Here is a 27,690-nt window from a genome sequence, read left to right on the forward strand (position 1 = left end):
AACTGTCAAACTAAACCGAACTTTATACAAAATAGACTCCCCTGATTGATTAGGGATTTTCCCACTGCACTGCACACTCAGCTGGGTGGAATGTACTGTCACAGACTGCTCAGGGTGGAGGTGGCTTATGCAAAGGCAGCTGGAATTACCACACCACAGAATGAAATCTGTCAGTATGAGAGACAGCTCTTTATATACCCAACACAAACATGATTTCAAACAAAACACCATTTAAAACTAGAGTTTTACATATATAAAAATATTTCATTTATATAGTGTTCATATGTGATTGGAGGAGTGAGGCTTCAGTAAAAGATTAAGGTCTGTCTTTGCCATGCAGAGCATGTAATTCTTGCTCTCAAATACTGAATGGTTAGAAAATTTTTCACATCATTATTCTGAGAAGGGGAGCTTCTAACTGGTTTGGTGAACACTGTTAAAAGCCAGCAATGAATATTTCAGTTGGACCATAGCACTGCTAGAAGTTACTAAAAACCCCTAATGTTGTAGTCACACCCAGAGAAAAGCCAAAGTCATCGTTTGACCCATGAGGGATCTTTGGTGATATCTGCATTTTCTGGGCCAAGTACAGCTTGACCACGAGTGCTCTTCCCAGCTGCAAGGTACCTGGAAATAAAAAAACCCCATAAACAAGTGACAAACTGCTACATTTGGCTAACCACAGCTCTGCTGTGAAAGTTAAAAATACTCCCATCTCAGGAAGAGTGTCCTTTGCTGTATAAAATTTGTGTTGTGCCCACTCATCACAACAACCTCTCCTTAACCCTGTACTTGGCTGTGGTGGAATTCTTACATCTACAGTGGAAGTCAGACACAAAATGCTACAAGTGGAGTAGAACCAGCTCATATAGTGCACTCATACCTACTCATATAGTCTACCCAGACAGTTCCTATGCCTTTCAAAAGTAAATCAAACCAAATCTCCCACAAACTCAGAGTGTAGGAGGGAATTACATCTGCTAAATGTGCAATAAACAGGATATAATTAACATATCCTTTTCTAGGTTACAGAAGAAAATAGTGAAAATAGTATGAAAGACCAAGGGAAGAAAACCAGTAACTTAAATATGACAACTGAGCAGAGGCTTACTTGTTTGATACATCAACCAAGTTATCACTGTTGACAGCAAAAAGTTGTTCTCTGTGCGACTGCTTCATTTCATCTGAAATGCCATACAAGAAATGACCCATTCCTAGGGAAAAGAAAACAAAACCACACACTGCTCTGGTGCACTGGAATCTGTCACAGCCACATGCAAGGAATGAGAGCAAACTACAACAGGAATGTGTGCTCAAAAGGAATAGAGACTTCCATTAAACCATCATGCTGAGATAATATCCAACTGACTCAAGCACAGTAAGTTAAAACCAGGGTGAGGTAGTAACAGTTTCCTATTTAAGAAAAAAGCAATTCTATTTTGGCAAATTATTTAGTTTGTCAAAAATCTGAATGTAACAGTGGTCCAGGAAACAAACATAATTAATTCTGAAGAGTATCGGTTCTAACAACTTTTTTAAACAAACTGCATTTCATGAAGCTTCTGTTTTTTGGAACATTTTAATTCCAGTCAGTTGTGATGTATCTGCAATGTGAAGGTTTGCTCACAGTTTTGTACTACATGCAGAAATCTGCATACAAATACTTTAATGTTTTGTTGGAGCATTTGCCCGCAGCATTTTAACTGCTCCTTGAACAACCAGAGAACTCCAAAATAATCACAGAAAAGCTTTTTGCCAGGCAAATAACCACAGGGAAATAAAGGTAGCTGGGGAATGGGAGTCAACTTAGTCCAACCTCCTGCCCATGGCAGGGCTGACTGCCCAGCCAGGTAAGGTTTTCACATCCATCTGCAGCGCCCAGTCACTCAAATGCATCAAGGGACAGGCGTTCCTTGCACCAGTTCCCAGGCCTCTGGAACAGAGCTCTCCTATTCAGTGCTCTGTTAAGATCTGTGTTCAAATGCCAAAGAATGTTCATCATCCCTCACTGACACCAACACCCAATGTGCAGGCACCGCACTCCTGTGCACCTCGCACCCGCTGCTTTTTAACTGCCCAGACCAAAACCAGATCCTGACAGGTAAAAGCTTAATTTGAAGTGTTCTTGTTTAAAAAGTTAGTGCTAATACAAGCACATTTTAAAATAATGCTGATCTTAACCTTGTCATTCTTTTGTGCATGGGAAGGAAATGTGTTTTAACTGGGCAAGTTTTGGATTGAAATTCAGCTAGAGAACAAGGGAGGGAAGTGAGGACAGCAAAGCTACATGTCAGTAAACTGAAAAGATACTACCAATCCATGAATGTGCACATCTGCAAAGAAGCTAAAAACACCCTCCACCCCAGCAGACAGACTTCTGTGTTCTAACTTCAGAGAACATATGCACAAAGGGCTAGAGACATTCACGGTCAGTATGCCTGCTTGAGTCAGGAAAGTAATCCCTCAGCTCTTTTTGAATCAGAGGACCAGTATTTCTATTCATTTATCTGCATATAATGCTCTCCAAACCTAAAATAATTTCCTCAATCTACCTCCATGTGACACACAGGAGCAGTAACACAAAACTTCAGCAGAACCTGAGTGGATGAGGGTCTTTCTGAAAAGGAGCAACAGGAGCCAACAGATTCACTGAAACTGCCATTATCTCTCATCTTCCAAACACAAATTTTATCACCTAACACAGTTTAGCAAACTATTTTCTTCCCTTTAAACTGAAATTAAAAAGCAAATAAACACTGATAGCCCTGAGAGGATGATGAGTAATGTACCTTTGTCTGAAGGAGCTATTGGTGCATCCACAGCAGCAAACACTGCTAGTTTAGCTTCATCAATATCTTGCTGGGTGAATTCTCCAGATTTGGCCCATTCGACTGCTTTTTCAAATGTTTTCAAGGTGGCTAATGAATTTGGGTCTCTTAGAATAAAAAGAAAACATATAAATTGATTACTTCAGTCTTAAAAAATGAAAAACCAAAATTCCTTTATTCTCATTTCATTCATAATTTACTATGCATCACACATGGGGAAAAACAAATTATAAACTTCATTTTTTTTTTGTACAAAAAGAGGTTCTGGGGTTTAGTTTTGCATTTCTTTTCCAGAAGAACGTATTGTTACAAACCAAGCAAATTCACAATTTTAGATACACAGGTACAGAATTTCAGCTGCCTAAAAGTAGTTCAAGATGGTGTAGAGAGAAGTGGTGTAATAAAAGCAGGTCAGGTAAGCCAGTGCTGTTCACAGTGGGCTCAAAAAACATTACTGCCCACACCAGGAATATTTATGATATGCCCTATCTTCTCTCAGTTGCTTTTCTTGCCACACCTGTTTTTACTCTCTGTAAAACAGGTGCCACAGGTTAACTACTACTGGCAAGTCGAGGACTACTGCCAGGACAAGTCCTACCAAGTTGAAACTTCACAGAAAGACCAGACTGCTCAAACCTCCGTCAGGAACCCTGACCAAGCACTGTGCCAGCCTGCCTCTGGGCTAGGAAAACAACTGAAGCCAGGACTCCAGCCACACAACACTGCTAGCGGGGATTACAACTATAATACCTCTAGTTGAAATTTCATCAGAAAGTGCCTTGGTAAGCTGAATACAGGGTAACTGTTCTGGACTGGCAAAAGAGAAAAACAGAAAAGAAGGAGCAAGCAGTTCTAGCTTATCCCCAGCAATGCTTTGTGCTGAATCTCTGATGATTTCAGACAGTTGCTTTAAGGAAGCTACTTATTTTCAAACTCAGGACCTTAGGGAACATCATCATTCTACTTCATGGTCTCAAATTTACAGTAATCTTAAATTTCCTTTTTTAGGGCTTCCTTAACGCATAAATAAACAAGTGCAAGCCAGTTATACATAAATCTGAGACTGAGACAGTAAACACCAAAGTGCAGAGGTGCAGCAGTGGTTGCTACCAGCAGAGATAAATTAAGCTTTCCCAAGGATACAAACAAGATAAAGCAAGGATGGTTTTATTAGGCAATCTAACTTCATCAGCATTGAATCACTCACTTAATTTCATCTTTTTTATTTCACTTCTTCTTGAAAGACTGCTACAAGGAAGTCAAAAATAAGGCACAGTGAAATGCAGTCAGTGGTCCCCTCAGCCATCAAGAGGAAAGAAATGCACTGTTACCTGTAGGAGTAGAATGTGAATATGCCATTTTGACTAAGTTTAGCACCTCCACCATAAGCCCCTCCTTTCTCTCTGATTTCTGTATGTAGGAATTTAGCTGTCATCAACCGTGCAAGAATTCGAAGGCTGAAATGAAAGAAATAGAAGCAGTGAAGATGCGAACTGGGCAACAGTAATAGTCTCAACTGCCTCTAAAGCTCCCCCAGATCCCCATTTGCAATGCACTGCTGCTTGTAATCTACGACATTTTCAACAGCAATGCTCGCTATTTAATAACAGCTGAATAATGTCACATCACTGTAAGAGGGGCTCTGAACTTTGTTACATGCAACAGGACTGGCAACTCAGGACATGTACAAGTAGGCAGGGCTGTTTATTCCAAGGTAGGGGACAGCAGCCCCTCATTACTTAATCCCAGCATTTACAGGGCTGCTCTGGGCCCAGCTGCTTTGTAAAGATTTTGTGACAAATGCACTGAAAATTATTTACTATCAACACTCCATTTTCTGCAGTCAGCCCAACCCTTTCCATTTTGCTTTGTGCTGTGCAGTGCACTGAGAGCTCCCTGATGTTCTGCTTCCCACCTGGCATAGTCTGCAGCTGTGTAGGGAACAGTTCGAATGCATTCCCCGATATAGTTCACTGGGAAGGGAAGTACAAAATGGGTCTTCATCTGGCATGGCTTGAAAGTAGGATCCTAGGAGAAGAACACATTATTGTCACAGCAGCAGAGACAATTTACCCATCTGAGAACCCTCACCTTTTTGAGAACTAGGAAATTCTGCCAAACATACACACAAATAAATGCTAAAGCTGCTACTTATCCTACCCTGCAACCAGTGACATTTCCGTTGTGCCTGTATCAGCAATCCAGTACAAAGAATTGCCTTGGAAAACTAAAGGAGAGGGACACCATACATCAGCTACCCATCCTTGCACTCCCCCTTCTCAGTTCTGCAGATTTTGAATCACTTCCCAGGAGTTTGGATTTAGCCACAGATTTACTTTGATTGAAATGTGTTCATAACTCTCCACTTGTGTCACATATGTACATGTCACCACATCATATCCCAACCCATCCATTCTAGACATTGAAAAGAGAGTCAGGAACTGTGTACCCACAAAAAAAGTAAGCTATTTATGACAGCAGCTGTAGTATAAATTCCTGCTCAAACATCCCCTACAACAGACTCAATTCTTCTCACAACCTCACTTCCAAACTTCCAGTCCCCTTCATGTATCTGGGCCTCCAGAGCTTGCTGCTTTGCCTCTTTCACACATGCATCTGCTTGTGTGCACACTTAGGCACAAGCAGATCCTTACACACCTCCAGTGCAACTATTTCAGAACTCTCAATCCTTTCTTACATTCAGAAACCCCATTCCCAGACCCTCATACAACTCTGAATGGGCCAAGTAGAGTAGTGTATTTGCAGCACTGGGCTGAGCTCTCCCTGCCCCTCTCTTCTAAAAGGAGAGCTCAGGGTATGCTCTTCATCCCTGTAGCCAAATACAGATCTTCATTTTCACCTAATTTTCACTAATGCTCTTCTCTCAAGTGTCATTCACACACAGAATCATTTAGGGAGGAGACCAAGGAAAGGAAGGGACTAACTGGAAGTGACTGAGTTTGATGGTTAGTTATAGAACTGAAGGGCACGAATTATGTTTCAGTGCTTTTGTAACAGTTTAAGATGGACCATGACCATCAGTAACAGCCCTGTAATACCAATATCCCTCACCAATAATGTACTTACATTAACTAATTTCCTTGTGATCTGCACACCAGTACCCATTTCACTTCCCACAGGTTTCACTTCTGAAGATTTCTAGAAGAGAGCCAGTTCTCATATTAAAAGATGATTTAAGAATTCAGACCAAGACTAATACAAATGCAATCCCTTCCACTCAAACCTCTCTAAGGCAATCATCAAACCATGCCTTCACAAACATAAGCAAGGTACTCAATTTTATATTCTTTATATTTCCTAAAGAAATGCCAAATTATTTTCTTCCAAGAGTAATCTGGCACTGAGAGACATCAAGACCCAGATTAAATGAGGCCCATAAAGTTACAAACTATCATTTCACTCATGGGTAAGGAACTAGGAGTTTATTCCAGTTTCATCAGAAATTAAGACAGATCTGCATAGTGACAGAGCAGATCCTTTGTTAATTCCACTGAATCAAGTGTATTTTGTGTCAATGTCCTGAACACCCTGATAACAAAAACAAATTCATATGCAACTGAGGAACTGCACACCATGCCCTATTTGCTTTTTGGCCATCATTTCAAGTAAAGCTCAGCTAAAAGTTTTATGCAGCAAAGAAAGGAAGAAATTCTTTTTCCACATCCCACACCGAAGCAGTAACCCCAGGGTAAGGCTTAACAGCTGATCTCCTGCATGTCTATTGTCCACTGTGCTGCAGTGAAGACACTCCATGGCAAAACACAGAGCAGCTGATCACAGAGATGTCTGCCAGATTTCTTCAGACATGGACACAATATCCGAGTTCAAACTTTTCTGATTGCACAATGGTACTGACATGATCAAGTCAAGTGTATTTGATGCCCTAACCACAAATGACATTTTCTCACCTCAATCACATGTGGACGAACAGGTTTTCTCTCTTTTTTACTTCTGGCTATGCCCTTTAGAAATTTCTCTACTTCTTTAGATGCTGCTGGTATCTGCTGAGGTGCTGCATTCACAGAACATCTGTCAAAAATACATACCAAGTTTTTAAGTATGGTTTTGTGTTTTCAGGGAGTCTTTTATAATTTGTACCACTTTGTCTTTCTAAACATTTTCAATTAAATCATCAGAATGTTATGTCAGTGATCTCAGGTAATCATTAACAGAGAGAAAGGCAAAATATTCAATCTAGCATCTGATGTGAAAAAAAAAATTACAATCCAATTGTTCTTTTGCCCATCCTAGAACACTTTCAGACCAAAAGTTGAGCAGTAGCTGTCAAACCACTTCTGTGCACAAGACAGGACTAGCTCAGTTTTTCAAATAAAAAAGTATCTGAAGGAAAATAATTATAAATATAAAAAATACCTCTCTTTACAGGTAGGCCTAACATGGCTTCGAACACCACCAATATTTACATAATTTCATTTATCATTTCATGCTTTAAAAAACAAAACTTTAACTTATGTCACTTCAAACAGACCCATTTTGGGAACTAATGCATCTGACATTACACTCCTTAATGTGGTCTCTTTACTTTTTCCAATATATGCATAAAGCAAGTTTCAGAATGTCACTGCTTTCCTTCTAGGAATGAAACCAAACTATACTCAACTGTTACAAAACAATATAACAGTATTTGTCCAATGGGCACCTTGAAAGGAAAAACACAAGCAGATTTTTGGCTACTTCTGTAAAATCACACAGGTCACTAACAAGCTTTGGGTACAACTGTTACCTACAAAATTTGCTGTAAGTTTCTCAAACCCTTTAAAAACCGAACAAAATGAGCTACCATAGCACCATAGCTAATGCTCTGTAAGCAAGGGGAATTTAAATTAAACATTTCTGTAGTATTTCCACAGAAGTCCCATTTCATAAAACCCGAGTACACCATGAGGTGCACTGAGAAGAACATATTCACAGGCCATGGCCTCTCTTAAACCAAAATTCCCCTTTCTTTTCAGCTCACCTGATGTTGTCACTGTTTAATAAATACTTTTTAATGCGTGGTAGTTTGCGTAGTACTGGTTTAATATCAGGCATTTCTGCTATTCTCTTCATCAACTTCACCTGTGCAGGAAGGGAAGGCAGAAAGACCACAGATTAAACCAACAGGAAGAATTAACAAAAACCAGCCTGTAACTCCACAGTCAAGGATTTGGGCCTTGCTGAAGGGCATTATTAACTTCTCACCTGATCCATCCCACTGAACATTTCCTGCAGCTCTCCAGAAGGTGTAAGGTTTTTGCTGGCTCTAATAGAGGCATATAAATGCCCACAATCTGGAATGCCATTTGACAGCTCCTGGGCAGTCTTCTTAACCAGCACTCTGAAATGTTCTTCCTCCTCAAATCTTGGGCTGAAAAGGAACACAAACAGGTCTCATGCAAAAGGACACCAGTGAAACTTATTTTACTGAAACATTCATCATCCCAAGTTCAACAAAGTGCATTTAAACTGTTGGTTGTCCATTTAATCCACTATATAGTCATGCTTTTGATGCAATATGCAAATTTAGAAAGATAGAGATAGAATTATGGAAATAAATCCCAAAGTAGGACCTCTAAGAAGAGAAGCATGGTTGAGGAAAGAGTGAAAAAGAGAACCCCAAAACACATGCAAGCCCACAAACAAACAAAATCCAATGTACTGTACTTGTTAAATATTTCACTCCATAAATTCATCATGTCTGGCAGATTTCTATCCAAGCACAGAGACGAAAAGAGCACACCCTGAAGGAAAAAAATAAACAAAACACAAAAAACCCTTCACACAAGACAACCACAGCAATGGCCCAAGAAATGCACGGTAACTTTTCACGGATATGATACAATGATGCCACACTAATGCTACACATTACAAAATCACTTTAATGCAGGCTGTGCCGCTGAAATGAGAGCAGACATGAAATGTGATTGCTCTTCTCACAAAGCAAGCCTGGCTATTCCTCAATTTCTTCTTCTCAACACCAAGCAGCAGATCAGACACAAAATTTTGTATTTTTTCCCATGAAGTGCAAGTTCTGTTCTGGGGTGCATATTTCTCCAAGGAAATTTCTTTTCTTTAACTCCAGGATCCTCCAGGATCCATACAGAGCAGACCCCCAGCTAATTTGCAAAAATCTCAAGAAATACTGCAGAACTGTTATGCCCAATAGACAGATCTAATGATGCTGCCAACAGTGACATCATACATTAACAGCAAACTGTGTGCAGCACCACACCTTTCTGTTCCCTCCGCTTCCAAAATATTTTGGAGCACTCAAGAATACGGCGACAGATGCAAGTGAAGCACTGCCTTAGACACAACATCCACATCAAGCACTCCCCTTAACACAAAACACTAAGTTACTGTAATTATCTAATTTATATCTTACAAGGACTTTCACTGCAAATTAGTTTGACCCTCCTCATGGAAGCCCTGACTGACCCTTAACTACAGAACTGTTCCTGCAAGTGTAACATCTGCAAGGTTATGGTTAATTTACCTGTTCATAGACATCCAGGTGTGAATCATCTGGAATGATATGTGGGCTGACAGACATACCACCTGTTTTTAGTTCTATTTTCTGGGCTTGTTCCCTGTAATCAAGGGCTCCACATCCCATCCTGTGAAAAACAAGAGAGATTTGTTTCCCTTTTCAGTGTATGCCAAAGCCAAAATCTATGTAGAATTAGTAAATTAGTCTGTTTAGGACAATACTAATTTAGTAACTAAACAATTTGGGGCATTATCAAGCAAACATAATACTTCATGTCTTATAAAAGCTTCCCACCAAGCTTTTCAATTAAAGCACCCTGCTAATTTAAAATGCTGTATTAAAAAGCATGCTTTATGTGCAGGCTTGCTATCAACATCCTTAAGAACTATATTTAATAACATAAGTTGCTCTCATCAATAAAAACATATTCCTCCCAGCCCAGGTCACTTGTTCTGCTCTGTGCTCCTCTTTCCCTTGTGATGGGGTCACTCTTTCTGTCCCCTCATGGCAAAATTGCACCAGAAGTCTTTTCAAGGAAAAACTTTAATCTCTGCTAGGCTATTTCTCATTCATAGAAATTTTCCAATCTGTTGAGGGAACACTTGTGTTGACACTGGACAAAAAGGCAATGCAGAGACTGGTGAAGAAGGGGAAGCAATTTAGCAACACTGGGGAATAAAGAAGATTTTCTTCTGCAGGAAACCAACTTATCAGCCTTTCCCTTTTATAGTAAGAACAGATGCTGGAATTATTAAAGTCAGTACTAGTATTTTGGCAAGCTGTATTACAGCCTGTTGCTTCAGCTTCTAAGAAAGCAAACCTCTCACCTGGTAATGACGTTGCAGAAGAGTGGCACATATGGCTTGAGCTCCTCAGGAAGTGTGTTCAGGCTGGAAACAGCTCGGAAATAAACCACCCCATTGGTTGGCTGAGCACAGTACTGGACAGGGATGTCATCAGCTAGGGATTAAAAACAAAAGCAAAGAATAACCAGCAGCTTCCTACTACAAACACACAAAAGCAAAATGGTTTCTTACAAGAACACCCCATTAAGAATAATTTTCTGTTGGTGTTTCAGAGCCACTTCTTGTTTAAATTTTGCACATTATACTGAGCACTGGACCAAAGGGGTTTTTCTGTTTTGTCCATAGTAAGGTAATGGACACATGGACAATTTGAAAAGAGAATTCTTCTAACAGAGGTCGTATTTTAGAAATAACAACCAAGTAGCAACTTGTTCCTGAAGAAGTAACAAGAAAGTTTTTCCTCCTTATTTTTGCCTTCATCTGTACAAAAATTGAGGAAAGCAGTTTCTTGTACTGTACACTCTTCCTGAACCAGGCCATCAGAATACAGACATTAGAATTTTCCCAAAACCAGGTCATTTTTTGCAACAAAATTAAACAGTCTTGACACTTGCTGATAAAATTTTGAAGAAAAATGTCTGTCAGAAATAAGAATACTAAAGAACAGTATTTAACTGAAAAATTTTGACAGAACTGTAACCAAATTCAGAACTACCATCTCCTATCAGTCCCTGGGGAAACCACTAGCAAAGCAGGGACAAACAAGTGCTGAAGTTATGAGGAATTACAGTAACATTTTTTTCCTATGGCTCCTCTATGTTGTATTCTGTAAAAAGCAGGTAGGGAGGGACAGTAAGGAAGGCTTGCTGCCCCAGCTGCCAAGAGTTCTGCAACCTGGGTAAGCCTTTGGAAAGTGAGGAGATTGCTCAAGAGCACTGAATGTGCCAGCCAAAGACTCCTCTGACTGCAGGGCAAGGTGGGAGCATGCCTGCAGCAGGGAGCTGCCAGCAGGAGCTCCTGCCAGCCCTGGGAAGGCCAGGAGGCTGCTCCATGTCCATGCTGCCCCTCACAGGTGATGGCTCTGTGGATCCACTGCCATGTCTGCCCAGAGGTGCTGGGCTGGAGTGGAGGAAAAAGAGCAACACTATGGGCCACAAAGCCAGTCCATGTGCTGGGCAAGGGGCCACAGCTGGCCAGCAGCCAGGGAACAACCCAACAATGCTGCTCTTTGGGATATGAGACAGTGGGGACACCAACCTGTGAGTGCTGTCTCCAGCACAGTGAAGGGGATTTTGGGCTCGATGTCAGACACTTTTAAAGCTGGGAGACAAGAGGTATCCTGAGGTTTGCTTTGAAGGGCAATTAATTCCAAACCTAGTCAGAAGAGAACAGCAAATTGTTCAAATTGTTATTTTCAGCTTGTAGTGAAGGTGCTGTCAAGACCTAAAATCTACTGATATGATGCAGACCAGAAAAACTCAAGAGTCAAGTTTGGAGTCTTTTAATGGCAATTTTGCAAGTATTTTCCTAAAGCAAATTCTGTTGATTATCATGTAACAACAGCAAAGAGAACACTCTTGTTAGATTCTCTTTCCAATCTCCTCTTCACAGCCTGCTCACAGTAACATGCAATTTAATCTTTAAGTGACACCTGCCAGTCTGTCCTGTCACTCAGCAAGCACAGACCCAGACCCGGCAGATAAGGAGCTTCTTTCTAACCCAATCCATTCCAGTTCTTACTCAAGTGCCCTGTCAGAACACTGATGCAGCTAAATTGTTGTGATTACTTTCACATTTCAGACACTAGCTGGTCATCTCTGAGTACTCTCAAATTTTCTCTGTAAGTAGAAAGCCTCCTCTGATTTCGTGCTCCCCTATCTACTGTCACACACCAAAGCTTCAGAAGATTAATGCCACATTTTTGGAGGATTTCTGTGACTAGACACTGCTTTAACAAAATTAGACGACTGCCCACAGTTTTCAAGCATAAGTTATTCTCCAGAGTAAGTTAAACCCAGCATTATTTTTATAGTTGGCTTTTCAACCAGAAAATATAAGAAATATAATTACAAAATGTAAGTTTTACAGGAGCATGGAGCAGACCTGATGCTCATAAATAAACAGCTTCAAGGTACATGGTAGGTAAGTATCTGAAGAGAGGCTGCCCAGAGGATGGAGCTTGGTGGTGCTGAGCAAAAGGACAGGAGGTAACAGGTAAAAACTGATGCACAAAAAAGTTCCAACTGAACACGAGGAAGAACTTTACTGTACAGTGACCAAGCATGGAACAGATTGCCCACAGAGGGTGTGGAGTCTCCCTCACTGGAGATATTCCAGAACCCCCTGCATGCAATCCTGTGCCACGTGCTCTAGGATGTCCCTGCCTGAGCAGGGAGGTTGGCCCAGAATACCCACTGTGCTCCCTTCCAACCTGACCCATTCTGGGATTCTGGGAATTCATCTCCCACTCAGTGCAGGTTAACATGGGAAAGAATAAACAGATTGGTATTTTAAAACAGTTTCCTTCCTTCTGCCCTAATGAAGACATTGATCATTCTATTTTTGACTGTTAAAACTAATGAAATATACCAACCATACACTGTAGTGTAAGCACTGCCCTGCATAGCCCTGTAACACATACACACAAATTTGCAATGAAAAAACTCCATCCCTTTCAGAGCAAATGCTGGAGACTGCCTGAGAATTTAAAATATTCTACAGAATAACAGCTAAAAAACTGTTATACAAGTAAAAATGTGAAAAAGCAAGTTAACCTTTTTCAAAGATTTGTGTTTTTTCTTCTTCAGAAAGTGCATTGACCTTTTTTTCCAGCTTTTCTGCTTCCATTTTAGCTTGTTTATCATGGTAGTCTTCCTCTGGACTCATTGACAGAGTCAATTTGTGTGGATTATCCTGCAGAAATAAACCCCAAAACAAAGCATTAATTCTGAGGGCAACTTCCTTGCCTCAGCTTATTGCTCCATCAGCAGCAGATAAACAGCCTGTGCATCATTTGGCTTGCATGTTATCAAAAGCATCACAACCACACAGACTGAGCCCTTGGTTTCACACAGAACAAGCTGCTGTGGGGAACAGGCTGCTCACCACTAGAACAAGCACTGACAGCCTTCTGCTAAGTTTCACTCTAGAGTCAGAATCCCTCAACAGCACACAGTACTCATTAGTTTAATTAAATCCATGTTAAACAACTGTACATAACACCACATGCCCTAAGTTTCATCTGGAGGGTGTAAGATGGGGAAATTCTGTTAAATGCAGGAGGGTTTGAATAAACACCTCTTTCAACCTGCCCAAGCTTGAGTGCACAGAGATCCCAAGTGATGTAGAATGTGCATGCCTTATCCTGCTCAGAAATGCTTTACACATCAGCCTCGCTGCCACAGAACTGCAGGCGTTACACAAGTGCCATAACTGCTGCTGAATTCTTCTTTGTTTACACCAGACTGTGGAATTTTAATATCAAAATTACTCAAGCAGCTTCCATTTTCAATAATAGGAAAGGGAGGCCAGCCAAAAGACAGTGACCTCAAAAAATGTCAAATTCAATGTAGGAGTCAAACAGCAACATCTGGCACTGACAGACACCAATAATTTGGGACAATGTAATCAGATTCTGTTTTATGAGTTTATTTCCCCCGTGCCTGTGTGGAAAGACTACAGAAACCTGACTACAGAGTCAAACAGAGAAATGTGAGATTAACCAGCCATAGTAAAATGGACAGGATTAATAGCATTCTCCCCCTTGCTCCCTGCCTGCCTGCTTTAATAATTTCCCAGCACAAGGTACAACAGTGCATAACCTTATGATGTAAGAACATCCAATTATTCTCATCATTTCCTACTGAGATGGGCCTTTGCCTCAGTCCCCTGTAAAGGACATTCGCAAAAACACTGCACCTGTATTTCTTCCCTACAGAAGCCAAAACTTTAAGAGCTCCCTACCACCTCCAGACACTAGTAAATGTTCTTAGAAAAACTGATTTCAACTGATGCTACTGACTCTTGGATTTTTTTTTGGAGTATATAAGAATCCAGCTTTACTCCAATCAGGGTGACAGTTACTTTTAATAAATCTGCCTTTCAAAACAAACAAGACAAACCCAACAAAAAAATCCACACCATTTTTGCATTGCTATCAGTGGATTTTTTTTTCTAATTAACTAATTCAGGGTTTCAGAACTATTCAGTGTTATACTGCCTTTACTGGATATTTTTTATTTCTGCAAAAACTCCAGAAGAACATATGGAGAGGAAAAGAAGAGAAAGAGCACAAATTAATTGGCACTGACAGCAAGGTTCACACAGCAGTTCAATGAACATGAGGAACACCAAGACAATCTTACTTAAAACCAAATCCTTTGCAAGGAAAATGAGATACACCTTGCTATGTCAATACTAAGGAACACACCAGGTCCAAAATTCTCTGTTCACATCTGAACTTCTCATCAGGAAGAAGATGTGCCCTTCTACAGGAATCACAGTTTGGTAAAACATTAGCATTCTATCATTCTATTAGATCTATTCTATCATTCTAACAGCATTCTATTAAATGTGTATCCAAATGACCAGCCAGATAATTTTTTTCCACTTTGAAAAGTGGAAACGTAAACCATTCAAACTAACATGTTTCATTTTAATATGTCGCTGTTCAAGCCACACCTAGAAACAGGCAATATGGTGATAAAAAATTAGCCTTCAGTTTAACTTCAAATACAAAATTGTGTTTTAAAAATTAATACAAGATAACTTTCTGTAAGTTTGCCTACCTTGAAGTATGTTTTAACTTTTTCCTGAAGAAATCTGGGATTTTCTTTAAGACACTGCTTGAACTGAGAGACTTTATCTGCAATCTTCAGAAGCTCCACTGGATCCCCATCTTGATTCCAGCATGAGGCTATGTACTGAATGGAAAAGAGTAATTAGGTAAGCAGGACAATCTATCTGCATTTCTCTAACTGACAGCATCAGTGTTCCAAAATCACCTTAACACTTATACTTGAATAGCAGATACAGAGTGAGTAATCCTAACGTAGCTGTAGGGGGGAAAAATATTGTTCAGACAAAAGTTCTATTCCATCATCAACCATCCCCTGTTCTCTCCATTCTTGCCTCTAATTTCACCATACCAAACCACCATTTTTTAAATTATTACCCTTTTTTTTGCATAGCTGCGCACATTTGGAAATATACTGTAATATTATTTGGTCCCTCACATTAAAATTAGTTTTTCAGCTCAAGAAAGAAGGAAAAGAGAAACAGGTGGTAGAGACAAAGTAGTACATATATACTACAGTTTTGTATCAGCTAGATGAAATGACTTATAGGAAGGTGATTCAAACACAAAGTATGCAAATTAGATGGGACTTTGCAGAAAGAAAATACTAAATAGCCAGAAATATCCCCAGGATATTTCTTTTATTTTCTAATTTGAGTATGCTCAAATTGCTATTGAAATTTCTACAAAACAACTCAAGTGCAAGACAGCAAAAGTTTCTCCATTTCTACTCTGTGTGAATGGGGAAAAACAAAAACCAAAGTATAAAATCCCTGTCAAATCCACCTTCTCTTTTCTCACCTCTTTATTTACATGCAGGTTCATAAGCCTTTACCATTTTAAAATAATAACTATTTTTATCTATTCAGTGGAAATTCCCTAATATGATACAAAGCAGAGCATTATTTTAGAACATGCTTGAGCTAATTCTCCTGGAATAGAAGCAGTCACTCCTTACTTGAGATTGCTGTCATTACAACAGTTCAGTCCTGGTTCTCAGGAGGCAGCCTGAAAGTTTAACCATGTATCTAAGAGGATTGTCCAAGCAGTTTTTGGGCACTGACAGGCTTGGGGCCATGACCACTTCAGTGCCATGGTTCATCCCTGGTAGCTCAGCTCCACACAGCCATTCTCTCTGCCCCTCAGAGCAGGATGTGGGGAGGATCAGAAGGGTGAAAGTGAAGGAACTCATGTGTTGGAATAAATGCACTTTAACAGGTAAAGCTCAAGCAGAGCAAGCCAAGGAATTAACTCCCTGCTTTCCAGGGGCAGGCAGACGATCACCATGCCCAGGACAGCAGGGCTCCATCACATCTACTGGTGACCTGGGAAGACAAACACCACCACTCCAAACAAGCCCTCCTTTCTTCTTCCCTCAGCTCTTAGTGCTGAGCAAAGTGTGGGACAACCCTTGGGTTATTTGGGGTTGGCTGTCCCCTGGTGTCCCCTCCCAGCTCCTTGCCCATCACCAGCTTCCTGGCTGGTGGGGTGAGGGGGACAAGCAGAGAAGGCCCTGACACTGTGCCAACAGTGAGCAATAATGAAAACACCCCTGTGATATCAGCACAAACCCAGAACACAGCCCCCTCCAGCCACTGGGAGGAGATTTAACTCTATCCCAGCCACCTGGGAGAGCTTGATCCAATGTCTGACCACCCTCTTGTGAACAGCTTTTTCCTAATATCAAAACTGATGCCACTTATCTTGACTTTAACAGGACCTTTGAAAGTTCCACACAACATCCTTCACTGTTAGACTGGAAAGATATGGATTTGATGGATGGACTATGGGATGGATAAGGAATTGGCTGGATGGTGACATGCAAGCAGCTGCACTCCAATGGCCAGCATCCAAAGGGAGATCAGTATCAAGCACTGCCTGTCCCTCAGGGCTCTGTACTGGGTACAACACTATCGAACACCTTTATTTATTACACAGCCAGTGGCACTGAGGGCACTCACAGCAGGTTTGCAGATGACACCAAGCTGAGAGGTGTGGTGGACACTCTGGAGGGAAGGGATGCCATCCAGAGGGAGTTGGACAGGCTTGAGGAGTGCACCTACATGACCCTCATGAAGTTCAGACAAGGCCAAGTGCAAGGTCCTGCACGGAGGCTGGGGCAATGACCAATAATCAGTACAAGTTTAGTGACTTAAGGTTTGAAAGCAGAGCTGTAGAGAAGGGCTTGGGGATATTGATAGATGAGAAATTGGAAATGAGTCCACAATGAGTGCTCCCAGCCCAGAGAGCCAATTGTATCCTGGGATGCACCAAAAGAATCAGGGCCAGCAGGGTGAGGGAGGTGATGCTGTCCCTCTACCCCACTGCCATTAGAGCCCATCTGAGGTCCTACATCCAGCTCTGGGGCCTGCAGTGCAAGACAGACATTCACCTGTCAGAGGAGGCCAGAGAAGGACCACAGAAATGATCAAAGTGCTGGAACACCTCTCCTACAAAGACAGGCTGAGAGACTTGAGGCTGTTCAGCCTGGAGAAGGAAAGGGTTTTGAAGATATCTTACTGTGGCCTTTCAATACATGAAGGGGGCTTATAAAAGGACTTTTTACACATCATGTACAGACAAGACAAGCAGCAATGGTTTAAAACTGAAAGACATCAGATTTAGATTGGACATAAAGAAGTTCTTTACTATGAGGGTGGTGAGACAATGGAACAGGTTGCTGACAGAAGCTGTGGGTGTTCCATTCCCTGGAAGTGTCTGAAGACATGTCAAAAGTGCTCTGAGTAACTAGATTTAGTGAATGATGGCCCTGGTTATTGCAGGGAGGTTGAACCTGGGTGATCTTCGAAGGTCCCTTCCAAAACAAACCATTCTATGATATCTATGATCACTTTAGTTATAACTAAGTCCCTGTAACTAGTCCCTCTTCAAAGCCAACTTCTAAAACATGACTTTAGGGAAACAAACTGAAACATAACTCTCCTCTAAGGGAGTATTAACACTAAATGCTGCAAGACTGGTCTTTCAAAGCAAGAAATATTCAAGAGGTTTCTTTTCTACAATGAAGGTGAATCGATTTCAAGACTTAAAAATGTTGATTAAGTTAAAAGGGATTAAGTTATCTGCATAAATATTTCATCAGACAGAATTACAACATCTGAAGACACGCCAGATTACTGACTGTTAAAGTCAGGCATATTTTGCCAGATTTACCATGAAACATGACAGGCATTTAAACATCCACAATTTGCCTATTTGGCTGTATGGCAATCTGTTTTGAAACAGCTTTTGTTTGTGCTCACCCATTTACAAATCTCCTGTTAATCCAGGGTTCTGCTTCTTTGCCTAACTGTATATATCTAGGAATGAAACCCTGCTGATGCAAAGAATATACATCACCTGAAAGACAGAAAGCAAAAGAGCCACTGAGGAGCTGAAGTTGCTGCAGAGCAGAAAGGAACAGAGGAGATTAAAGAATGAGTGGCTGCAGGAGACCCTGATTTCCACAGTGACTGCAAATGCTGCACCTCCCTCATTCCAAATAAAAGATGACTTGCAGACTCCTTCAAGACACAACATTCTGCTGTGGAATGGATTTTCTGTAACAGTTTGGTATTAAAATTTGAGGCCAAGAATTGCATTACCGTACATTTTCCCTCATGAATCTAGAAATTAACTTGCAGCAGTACAATCCTGAAGTCCACAGAAAAATACAGTCCTTCTATTTGGCTTTTAGAAAACACACAGGCATCTAGCCAAAACACACAGTTCCCAGAGCCAGTATGATATGGCCCTCACAGAATAACCAGTGCTACTGCAATCAAAGCTGCTATTCAGGCAAAGACAACAGGCTCACTGCCCGATTAACTCATACAGTGGGAAGTCCACAGACAGTCTGACAGCTATTGAAAAGAAAGATGTACACAATATGACAAAGGAAGAGCCCTTAAGCGGGAAGTTTTACATATCAGGGGCCAATAAAATGACCCTGTATTTTATAAAGACAGAGGTGGTAGATTTTTTGTAACTATTCTTAAAAGAAATACACACACACAGACTTACAGATGTCAGGGCAAGTCCAAAACTCGTAGACTGATGCTTCAACTGTATTTCAATTTTGTGAAGTAGAGCTTCAATCCTATCTTCCTCAAATCCTTTCCTTTGGGAAGGGGTGATGAGAGAAGGAAATCATATCCATTAACATTGATCACTAAGTGAAGTTACGAAAATGAATTATTAGATCAATAAAGGCAGCATTACAACATAATGCCTTTCACACTGAATTAAAATTGATAGGAAATAATGTAATCATGTTGTATCATTTAGAGAAACTGAACTAACATCAATAAACTCCTGAAGGTTTCATTTATGAGAACAAACTACAATAAAGGAAGCAGCAGACACAAGTTGTAAGAGTATTGAACAATATTATTTCTGCTTTGGTGCCTTTATGGTAATATAACTAGATTTTTAAGGCATGTTATTATATACAAATCTGTATTATTACATGCCTACACATTATTATATTAACTATGATTATTCTGAAAACTTTAGCATTACTCACGCAATAACTTCATCGACTGTTCTGTCAATGATCTGCTTCACAGTATCAATGTCTCTTTCAGCAATACCCTGTAGACCCACACTGAAATAAGCTTCTCTTGTTGAGCCATTAAACCTAGAGTAAAACATAACCAACTCAGAGACAAGTACTAGAACTTAAGCATTAAAGCTGTCAACAAAGGCAAGTGAAGGAAAAAAATACCCATTGTTTCCACATACATAAACACACAAGATTTAAAAGCTCGATAGGAAGTAAAGTAATTACCAAAGGAACAAGAGATTGAACTTAAAAACATTTTTTGTTCAATCTCAGTAGTAGTAGCCACTTAAGAAAACCCACAGCATACGGTTTTAGAGAAAGAAAAACAGTGACAGAAGTAAAGCCGGAATTTTCTGTTCATCTTCCCATTCAATCTGTAATTTCTTTTAGGTACAGAAGTGTTTTTAAGGTGGAAATTTTAGCTGTGTGTAACACCAAACACATACATTTTACTTAAGCAGGTGAGTGCAACAGTACTTCTAAAGCAGTATTTGTAAAGTAAGTGGTTAAGGTTAAGTTTTCCACATTCACTGCAATTGTTATCAACTGTACTAAAAAATTTATAACAGTAAAGACAATTCTGTCCAAGTTGTCAGGCAGGGTTAACCACAAAGCTCATCTTTACAGAGACAAAATGGCACTTGCAGAAATACAGAACAAAGCAGTTCAAAGCCAACAAACAAGCAATAGGTGCTCAATGCACTAGTAAAAACCACTATTACACTTTTACTACTGCTCGTGCACTAGTAAAAACCACTATTACACAAAACCACTTCTGTCTAAAAACTACAGAAGGAATTCAATGGCAGGCTCAGGCTCTGGATTCTGCAACACTCATCTCTGGGCTCAAACTTATGCTTGTAGATCCATCAGCACAGCCACTAAGACAAATTAAAGGCCAGTTCACTGAACTGTTCAACTTTATATCAATCCAGCCAACCTGGAAAAGAACCAGCTGACAAAAAATACAACATAATCCCTACTTCAGTGTCTAAAGAAGGATTTCTACTGCCATGCTCTGGAATATTAAGACGTCTACATGGCACTGGCATGTATGACAAAGGACTTGCACAAAGCCAACTACTTCATGTAGAAACTGGTCAAGCCAGGCAGAGTAAGACATTAAAATTATGGGTGAGCATAATAAGGTTTTCCACTCAAACACCTGAGAGAGCCACTGGAGAAAAAGGCATGATTTTTGTCATCCCAAGTCTAAAAATCAGGCAGATGAATCACGCCTGGGAAGCACTTCCTTCTCTGTGCTGACAAAAAAAGCAAAATGTGATGAGCAGCTGAGCCCAAGTTCAGGGCAGATAATGCACCCACTCTCAGCCTGCAGCGTGCTCAGGAAATGGGCTGGGAGCTGCAGCTGGAAGCAAGGACTGGGAGCTGCAGCTGGAGCAAGAGTCAGCTGAAATACCCTTTTGTAATGACCCTGAGATTAGCTCAGTTGGTTAGAGCATGGTGCTAATATCACTGAGGTTGTGGGCTCCTTCCCTGCATAGGCCATTTACTTAAGAGATGGACTCAATGATCCTTCCAACTAACAATATTCTGGGCAATATTCTGTACTGAGGTGCTGGCAAGATAACAGCACCTGGTAGCAGAAAGACACATTTGTGACAAGCTTAACTACTACTAAACCACAGAATTAAAGCAATTTAAGCAACATGGTTACAAAGAAGAGCTCTGTAACCTCACAAACACTTCTGAGTAATACTTAAATGTCCAGGATGAAAAATTTAGGCACTGAAGGTATTCCATATTTTATCCTATCTATCCAATTTTTTGGTTCATAAGCTGTAAACAATACAACTGATTAAACCAACTCAGCTTCTATCCAAGTACTTTGATGAGACAGAAGTTACATCTGAGCATACTTTACAGTTCACCAGGAGAAACCCTTACAATGCTTTAATATTAAAATAAGATTACTCTGGTGTAAATGGCTAGTATAAGAGATGAGTTCCTCCAACTTAGAAGTTCTTTTTAGTTTTTCTAACATTGCTTATAGTGATGAAATGTGAACTGCAACACTTACCCAACATCAGGAGAAAAATCTGTACCAACACCAGACTCAATTAAGGCTTTGTAAAAAGGAGAATTCGGCCCATCAACCAACAGTGAAGACAAAAGGCTTAGGGTGAATGTTTCAAAAGTGTCTGTAATGCTGAAGAAAAACAATTAGTTCTTAAAAACCATAAAACCGTATATAACACCCAGTATCACTGAGTCCATGTCAAAAGAACTAGAAAACAAAGGTAAATGGAGCAAGGGAGAAATAATTGTCAGCTGTGAAGCCCACATCAGACCCTAGGGAAATAGGAGGGCTCCACATCTTTCACTTGTTATAACTACCAGGAAAGCAACTTAAATTGGGCTGCAAGGGGAGATAAGTTAGCAGCAGGGTCATACAGAAGAGCCTGCACATGGCAGGAAACTGAAAGGAAGACAATGTTTTCAAATGTCTCATCCACTGAACAGTTCTGTAAAGTAACATCTGATTTTTCTTGTGTCTATCCACTAAAGCAAATTATTTAGCAATTACACTTTTGTTTACTAAAGCAGGACTGATCTATTTTCCCCTGGAATTATTTTCTTTAGAGATGACATTTATCAAGAGGGACTGGGGACAAGAAACATGTCTGCACCTTGCTTTAAGATCTAAAATGAACCTTTTATTCAGAATTTCATTTTGATGTACTTACTCTGTCAACAAGTAGCTGACACTGACAGTAGTCTGCTTGGAAGGATCAGCAGCAAAGGAGTCTAAGCCACATGTTACCCTGTGTTCTCTCTATAAAGTACAATAAATGATACACAATAAACTCACAGCAGAAGTTACAAACAAAAAATAACTTGCATCTTCATAGCATCATTTTTCCAATTATTTAAAATAATTTCACAGATGCTCATGAATAAATTCAAGATCCATGAACAAATACACAAACATACACTAACTTGAAAAATGAGTGGCATCTCAATGTTTAAAAGTGGACAACACAGGAGAGACTGAAGAAAGTCTGGCCATAAATAACATTCTGAGCTATTTTTGAAAGAAATGTTTACACTTCTGGACATGCCAGGGAGGAAAATGAGGAGGGGGGAGGAAGAGAACATGAAAATTATTTTTGACACCAACGTTTGGAAGATTAGGTATCATTAGAAAGCATATTTCCTGACACTAAGAACCAGTATTTCTTTCATTAGTCCTAAATGCTTTCCATTAGTAAGTGCTTCGGTGTATCAAATGACAAGGGACTTGAAAATTGGAAATAAGAAAAACAACTGCAGGCAATCATCACACTATGGAAACTCAAAAGTAACTGTAGTTTGTCCCCCATGTAACCAAAAATAAAAATACTTTGGCTCATTTACACAATTCTAAACAAATGAGTAACTCCAGCAGGTTAGGTTAAAATATTAATGTGGGAGGTTTTCGGGTTTAGTGCTGTTTGTTTGTTTGTTGATTTTACTTACAGGCTTATCCCAGAGTTTCTGTTTTGGGATGTCTGTATTTGATTCAATTCTTTCAAACTTTGCCAATGCTTCCTCATGTATTTGCTTCAGATGTTGCTCCAGTGGAAAATTACCATAAGTGAAAAATCTGCATTTCAAATAAAATATTGGGATTAAACACTTGATTTAATATGAAATTTACAGTAGCTATCTGTATTATACTCTGAATTTCATGTGCTTTCCAGTAATTCTGTTACATCTGGAGTGGAAAATAGTTTGGTGGGTCTTCAACCTATGCAACATATATAAATTTCACAATCTCTTGATAAAAATCCACATTTCTCAGCTTGTGGGCCACAAAACACCTTATTATTTTCATCATGTTTAGTTTTATTATGTTCAAATTTGTTCAGTTGCAGGTATATACAATGTTCCAGAAAAAAATTATTAGTAATTGAAGCCAGAAACCCAGTGCTCATAAGTTTCAGAAGACAAAATTCTCATAGTCCTCACACTTTAAGTATAAAATACAGTGATCCATGCCCTAGGTTTTTTCTGTCTACAAAACACGGCTGGGTTCCATGGGTCACTCCACCAAACACATTCCCACACCTAAAGGACTTCCACAGGACCAAATATGAGCACAAGCTGTGCCTCAGGTAAATCTCATCCCCTGACTAAAATCTCAAAACCAGTACAGCAGAATACTTGGGACAATGAGAAAAATCAACAGATTGTAAAGTCACTGTCAAGACACAAGCGGATGTTCCACAAGTGAATTAATCAAAATAACAGATTGGCCACCAAATCAGTACAGGAGAAAGAATTATTTCCCTGCATGTAACCTTCAAATCGACTTCCAGTTTAAATACCTTGTTAATATCAACCAAATCAGTACCTGAATCAAATGACTATCCATTATTTAGAACTCACTACAGTAATAGGTGATGCAGGAGGAAATGAAATCATTCTTTTTTAACTTCTAACTCAATCTGTGTTACTTCAAAGAGGACGGGAACCCTTAGATTAATCTCTGCTGCTTACATCTCAACCCCCTGATATTATTGCTAAATGCTTATTAGTACATTCCCTTTTCCCCCAGCTCATATGGAGGTTCAGGTCTGCATGATCAGGCAAACAGACACACTGGAGAAAATCAGACACCTTTCCCTCCTGTTTTCAATTCACTCTTCACTGCTCTTTCTAGAAAAAATTCCTTGCTTCCATGCTGTTCTAACTGCTGTAGGGCACACTTATCTTTGTTGCTGGCCATGTGGATAAGAACACTGTGCTTCTGGTTTTCTCCTCACAAAAGTACAAAGAAAGCACTAACCCAGTAACCTAGGAAGTTAGTCACCAATCTCACATACCTGGAATTGCTTGGATGATAATGTGTGGCATGGAACTGCTTAAGCTGCTCCCATGTGAGGTCAGGAATACATAACGGATCTCCACCAGAAATGACACCATAAGTGTGATCAGGAAGGATTTTGTTCTGCAGGTGTTGTGCAAATATCCTCTCATTATCTGTCTTAATAGGAAAACACCACATTTCAGTGAAAGCCATCAAAACACATTTAAAAGAGAAAAGGTGCTCAATAATAAGATCTCAGAGCTCTAACTTACACAACCTCCCACATGCAGTCCCATGTACTCTAACAAAACGAGCTATGGTTCCATACTAATGTAAGAGAATATTTTACAATAAAATGCATTAACAAAGTGCCTTGCTATATGTAAACAAACTTTTGACAGGTTACCTTAAAAAATTAAAATCTAGGCAACGGTGTTGACTTTACTGAGGATTTAAATTTTCAAAGGGAGGAATGGCAATCTCTGGTGCAATAATGCCATTGATAACCTACAGCTGAAACTACTTCACTGTAAGAACTCAAACGAAACATCCACAAAACTTACAAATGCCCCTTTCATTTCATTAAAAACAACTCCTTTGAAGACTAGAGGTGTCTGAGGATCAGCTGGGTTCTCATGTTCTAACCTCCAACCTTCTTGCCTGAAAAATTAATAACAGAGAATGTTGAGAGTTTGAAGGTTTTGCTGATTTGGGGGTGGGGGGGAAGCTTTTTATCTTGACTTTAACAGGATCTTTAAATTTAAAGTTTGCATACATCTCAAACTGTCTTACCAGAAATCTAGTTGACGTAGGCATGGAAAGAAAGCTGCATCCAAATACACTGACAGGAGGTTCTGAAAGTCCTTGGGATTTTGTGTTGAAAATGGATAGAGTGTGTAATCACTAGCTGCATACAAATAAACATAAAAATAATCAGAACTTTAGAAAGTTTAAGACATGTTTTGCCCTTGTTGATTTTTAATTTCTCATCCATATAAATATCTGGAAGAGAAGAAATGTACTAGATGAACTGTATTTTTGCTGAGGAATACACATTTTTAACATGCAGCTATTTTACCATGAAAACTTTGCTTTAGCCATATATCCATATAAATAATTAAATGTATTTTCGGATAGTATAAAGCTCCAACTCTACTGGGATTTTGTAACTGACAAATGAACAATACTTATTTTGCTGTCTTGCCTTGTTAACTTTTTAATGCCCCACAACATTCACACCCAATAATAATGGCTCTCCAAAGCCAAATTAAGGAGAGCCAACAGACAGCTCTATTGCAATAAAACCTCATGCACTTTAAGTGGCATTATTTCCTTTGGACTTACCTGTGAATGCATTCATAAAAGTGGACAGTGACCTGTTTAACATTTTAAAGAAGGGGTCTCTGCAGGGATACTTTTGGGAACCACAGAGCACCGTGTGCTCCAGAATATGCGGGACGCCGGTGCTGTCCATCGGAGTGGTTCGGAACTGGATACTGCAAGAGAGAGCACAGGGAGGGATGCAGTCACTAGGAGGAGGAGTGCACCCACTCCTGCCTGCACCTGAGATTTATGGCAGCATCATCAGGGCCTAACAGCTAACATGGCACACGCCAGATACAGAGTCTGACTTCTTCAGACTCCCGAGTGCTCAGCCATCTTTTTCAGAGGGAGTACAGCCTCTGCACTTCTATTTCTGGAGTCAGTACAGAAGTTTTCAGCACAAGAGTAAACACATTTATTTTTATCGAAAAGGCTCAAATAAAACAACTTCATGGAAGGTTATGGTTGCATAATCTCTGTCTCTGAAAGCTTTCAAGGCAGGAACTAGACCTGAATTTAACACTGATCCTGTTTTGAGCAGCAGATTGAACAACAGACTTCATGATATCTCTTCCAACCTGAAAAATTCTAAGAAGCCCCACAAAGGAAGTACTGTTCTCCCTGTTATCACAGAATAATCCAGCCATGATGCCAGATTACAACTGAAAAAACAAAAGGTGATGTGGAGATTGAATGTGCAAAACTTACAGTAATGTCTTACCTGAACAGATTATTGGAGTCCTCCCGAGCCACATGTAAATACCTGGCTCCTGTACCATCGTGACTAAGCTTCACTGCAGTCAGGAACAGCTCAGGAACAGCTGTCACCTGCATTGGAAGAAAACATCTGTATTGCAGTGTGACTTCAACTAGGTCAAATAAATCATGCATGATATAGGAATTACAGTTGTTAGCCTTATACATTACACTGGCTTAGACAGCCTGAAAAAAATTTTTGCTCCTGTGCTTTGAAGGGAAAAATAATTACGCAAATGAAAAATAAAATTTAAATTAATTTTTTAACCCAATGAAAGTATACTACCACCAAGGAACCATACTCTTATAAAAACTCAATCTGTAATACAAAAAGAAAAGGCATATATTCAAATGTCAATGGCTAGAAAAGATACAGAAAAAGCAAGGACACTGTTATACCACTAGCTCTGTCACTAGCAATCACTTCCCACAAATAACCTTTACTCTCCACTCCTGCTTTTTTCCTTTGAAAAAGTAGAAAGAAATTCAACATATTTCCATGGTAGCTTTCCAACACAGGTATTAAAAGCATCGTAGAAAATAACACTGTTACTTGAATACGTTTATCAAAACACATTCACACAGTGAAATCCTGTTATCTGTCAGGACTTTTAGAAAGCCACACCTACTGGTCATATCTGCAGCAGACACATCTGCAGCTCGTGGGGTGCAGTATTTACTCCAGAATTAGCTCCCTATCAGAAAATCTATTAATGGCACCTAAAGTATTTGTTGGCAGAAAAGTAACTACAAGGAACTCCTGAATCATTTTTACGACTGACCATTCAAAGCAAGTATTTAATGCGCAGACGCCGGGCCTCACCCAGTGCCTTGTAAGCCCGGGGAAGTTTATGCACACAACCAGAGCAAACGCCGGCGGCGGCGGCGCTCACCTGCTTCACGGTGAAGCCGTGGATCTGCTCTCCCACCCGGTACTGCAGCGCTCTCTCGTTCGCGGCAATGCTCTTCCACCTCCACGCCCTCCGGCTCAGCGACCTGAAACGACACAAAATTCCCTCTGAACAAACGCGCTCCGGCCGGCGGTGCCGTCAGCCGCGACCGACACCGGCCCCGGCGAGCAGGGCCCTGTGCCTGGGCAGGGGCTCGGAGCTCCGCGCCCCTCGGCCGGGCGCCAGGGGCCGGGGCCGCGCAGGGCGAGGGTCCCCGCCCGCTCCATGCTTGCTCACCGGCCGCGGCCCAGCAGCCCCCGGTAGCGGCTCCACATGGCTGCGCGGGGCCAGCGGGCCGGGCCGCACGGCGGAGAGCACAGCGCAGCGGGAACCGGCGCAGGCGC

General features: G+C 40.4%; 1 protein-coding gene across 1 annotated transcript; it reads right to left on the bottom strand.

Moving 5' to 3' along the window:
* Positions 1-174: 174 nt before the first annotated feature.
* Positions 175-27,690, bottom strand: PITRM1 (pitrilysin metallopeptidase 1). The gene is made up of 27 exons (XM_030943845.1): positions 27,584-27,690; positions 27,290-27,392; positions 26,362-26,468; positions 25,662-25,813; positions 25,110-25,224; positions 24,881-24,977; positions 24,334-24,494; positions 22,985-23,111; positions 22,213-22,301; positions 21,546-21,674; positions 19,466-19,579; positions 18,964-19,060; positions 14,933-15,067; positions 12,920-13,058; positions 11,403-11,519; positions 10,167-10,299; positions 9,346-9,466; positions 8,514-8,590; positions 8,052-8,217; positions 7,828-7,928; positions 6,758-6,878; positions 5,916-5,987; positions 4,744-4,856; positions 4,160-4,285; positions 2,790-2,935; positions 1,112-1,214; positions 175-627 (listed from the first exon to the last, which is right to left on the bottom strand). The coding sequence occupies exons 1-27, from the start codon at positions 27,619-27,621 to the stop codon at positions 534-536; spliced, it is 3,093 nt and encodes a 1,030-aa protein (XP_030799705.1). The 5' UTR covers positions 27,622-27,690; the 3' UTR covers positions 175-533.

This window comes from Camarhynchus parvulus, chromosome 2 (genome assembly GCF_901933205.1).
Source record: "Camarhynchus parvulus chromosome 2, STF_HiC, whole genome shotgun sequence".
In the NCBI taxonomy this organism is placed as follows: Eukaryota; Metazoa; Chordata; class Aves; order Passeriformes; family Thraupidae; genus Camarhynchus; species Camarhynchus parvulus.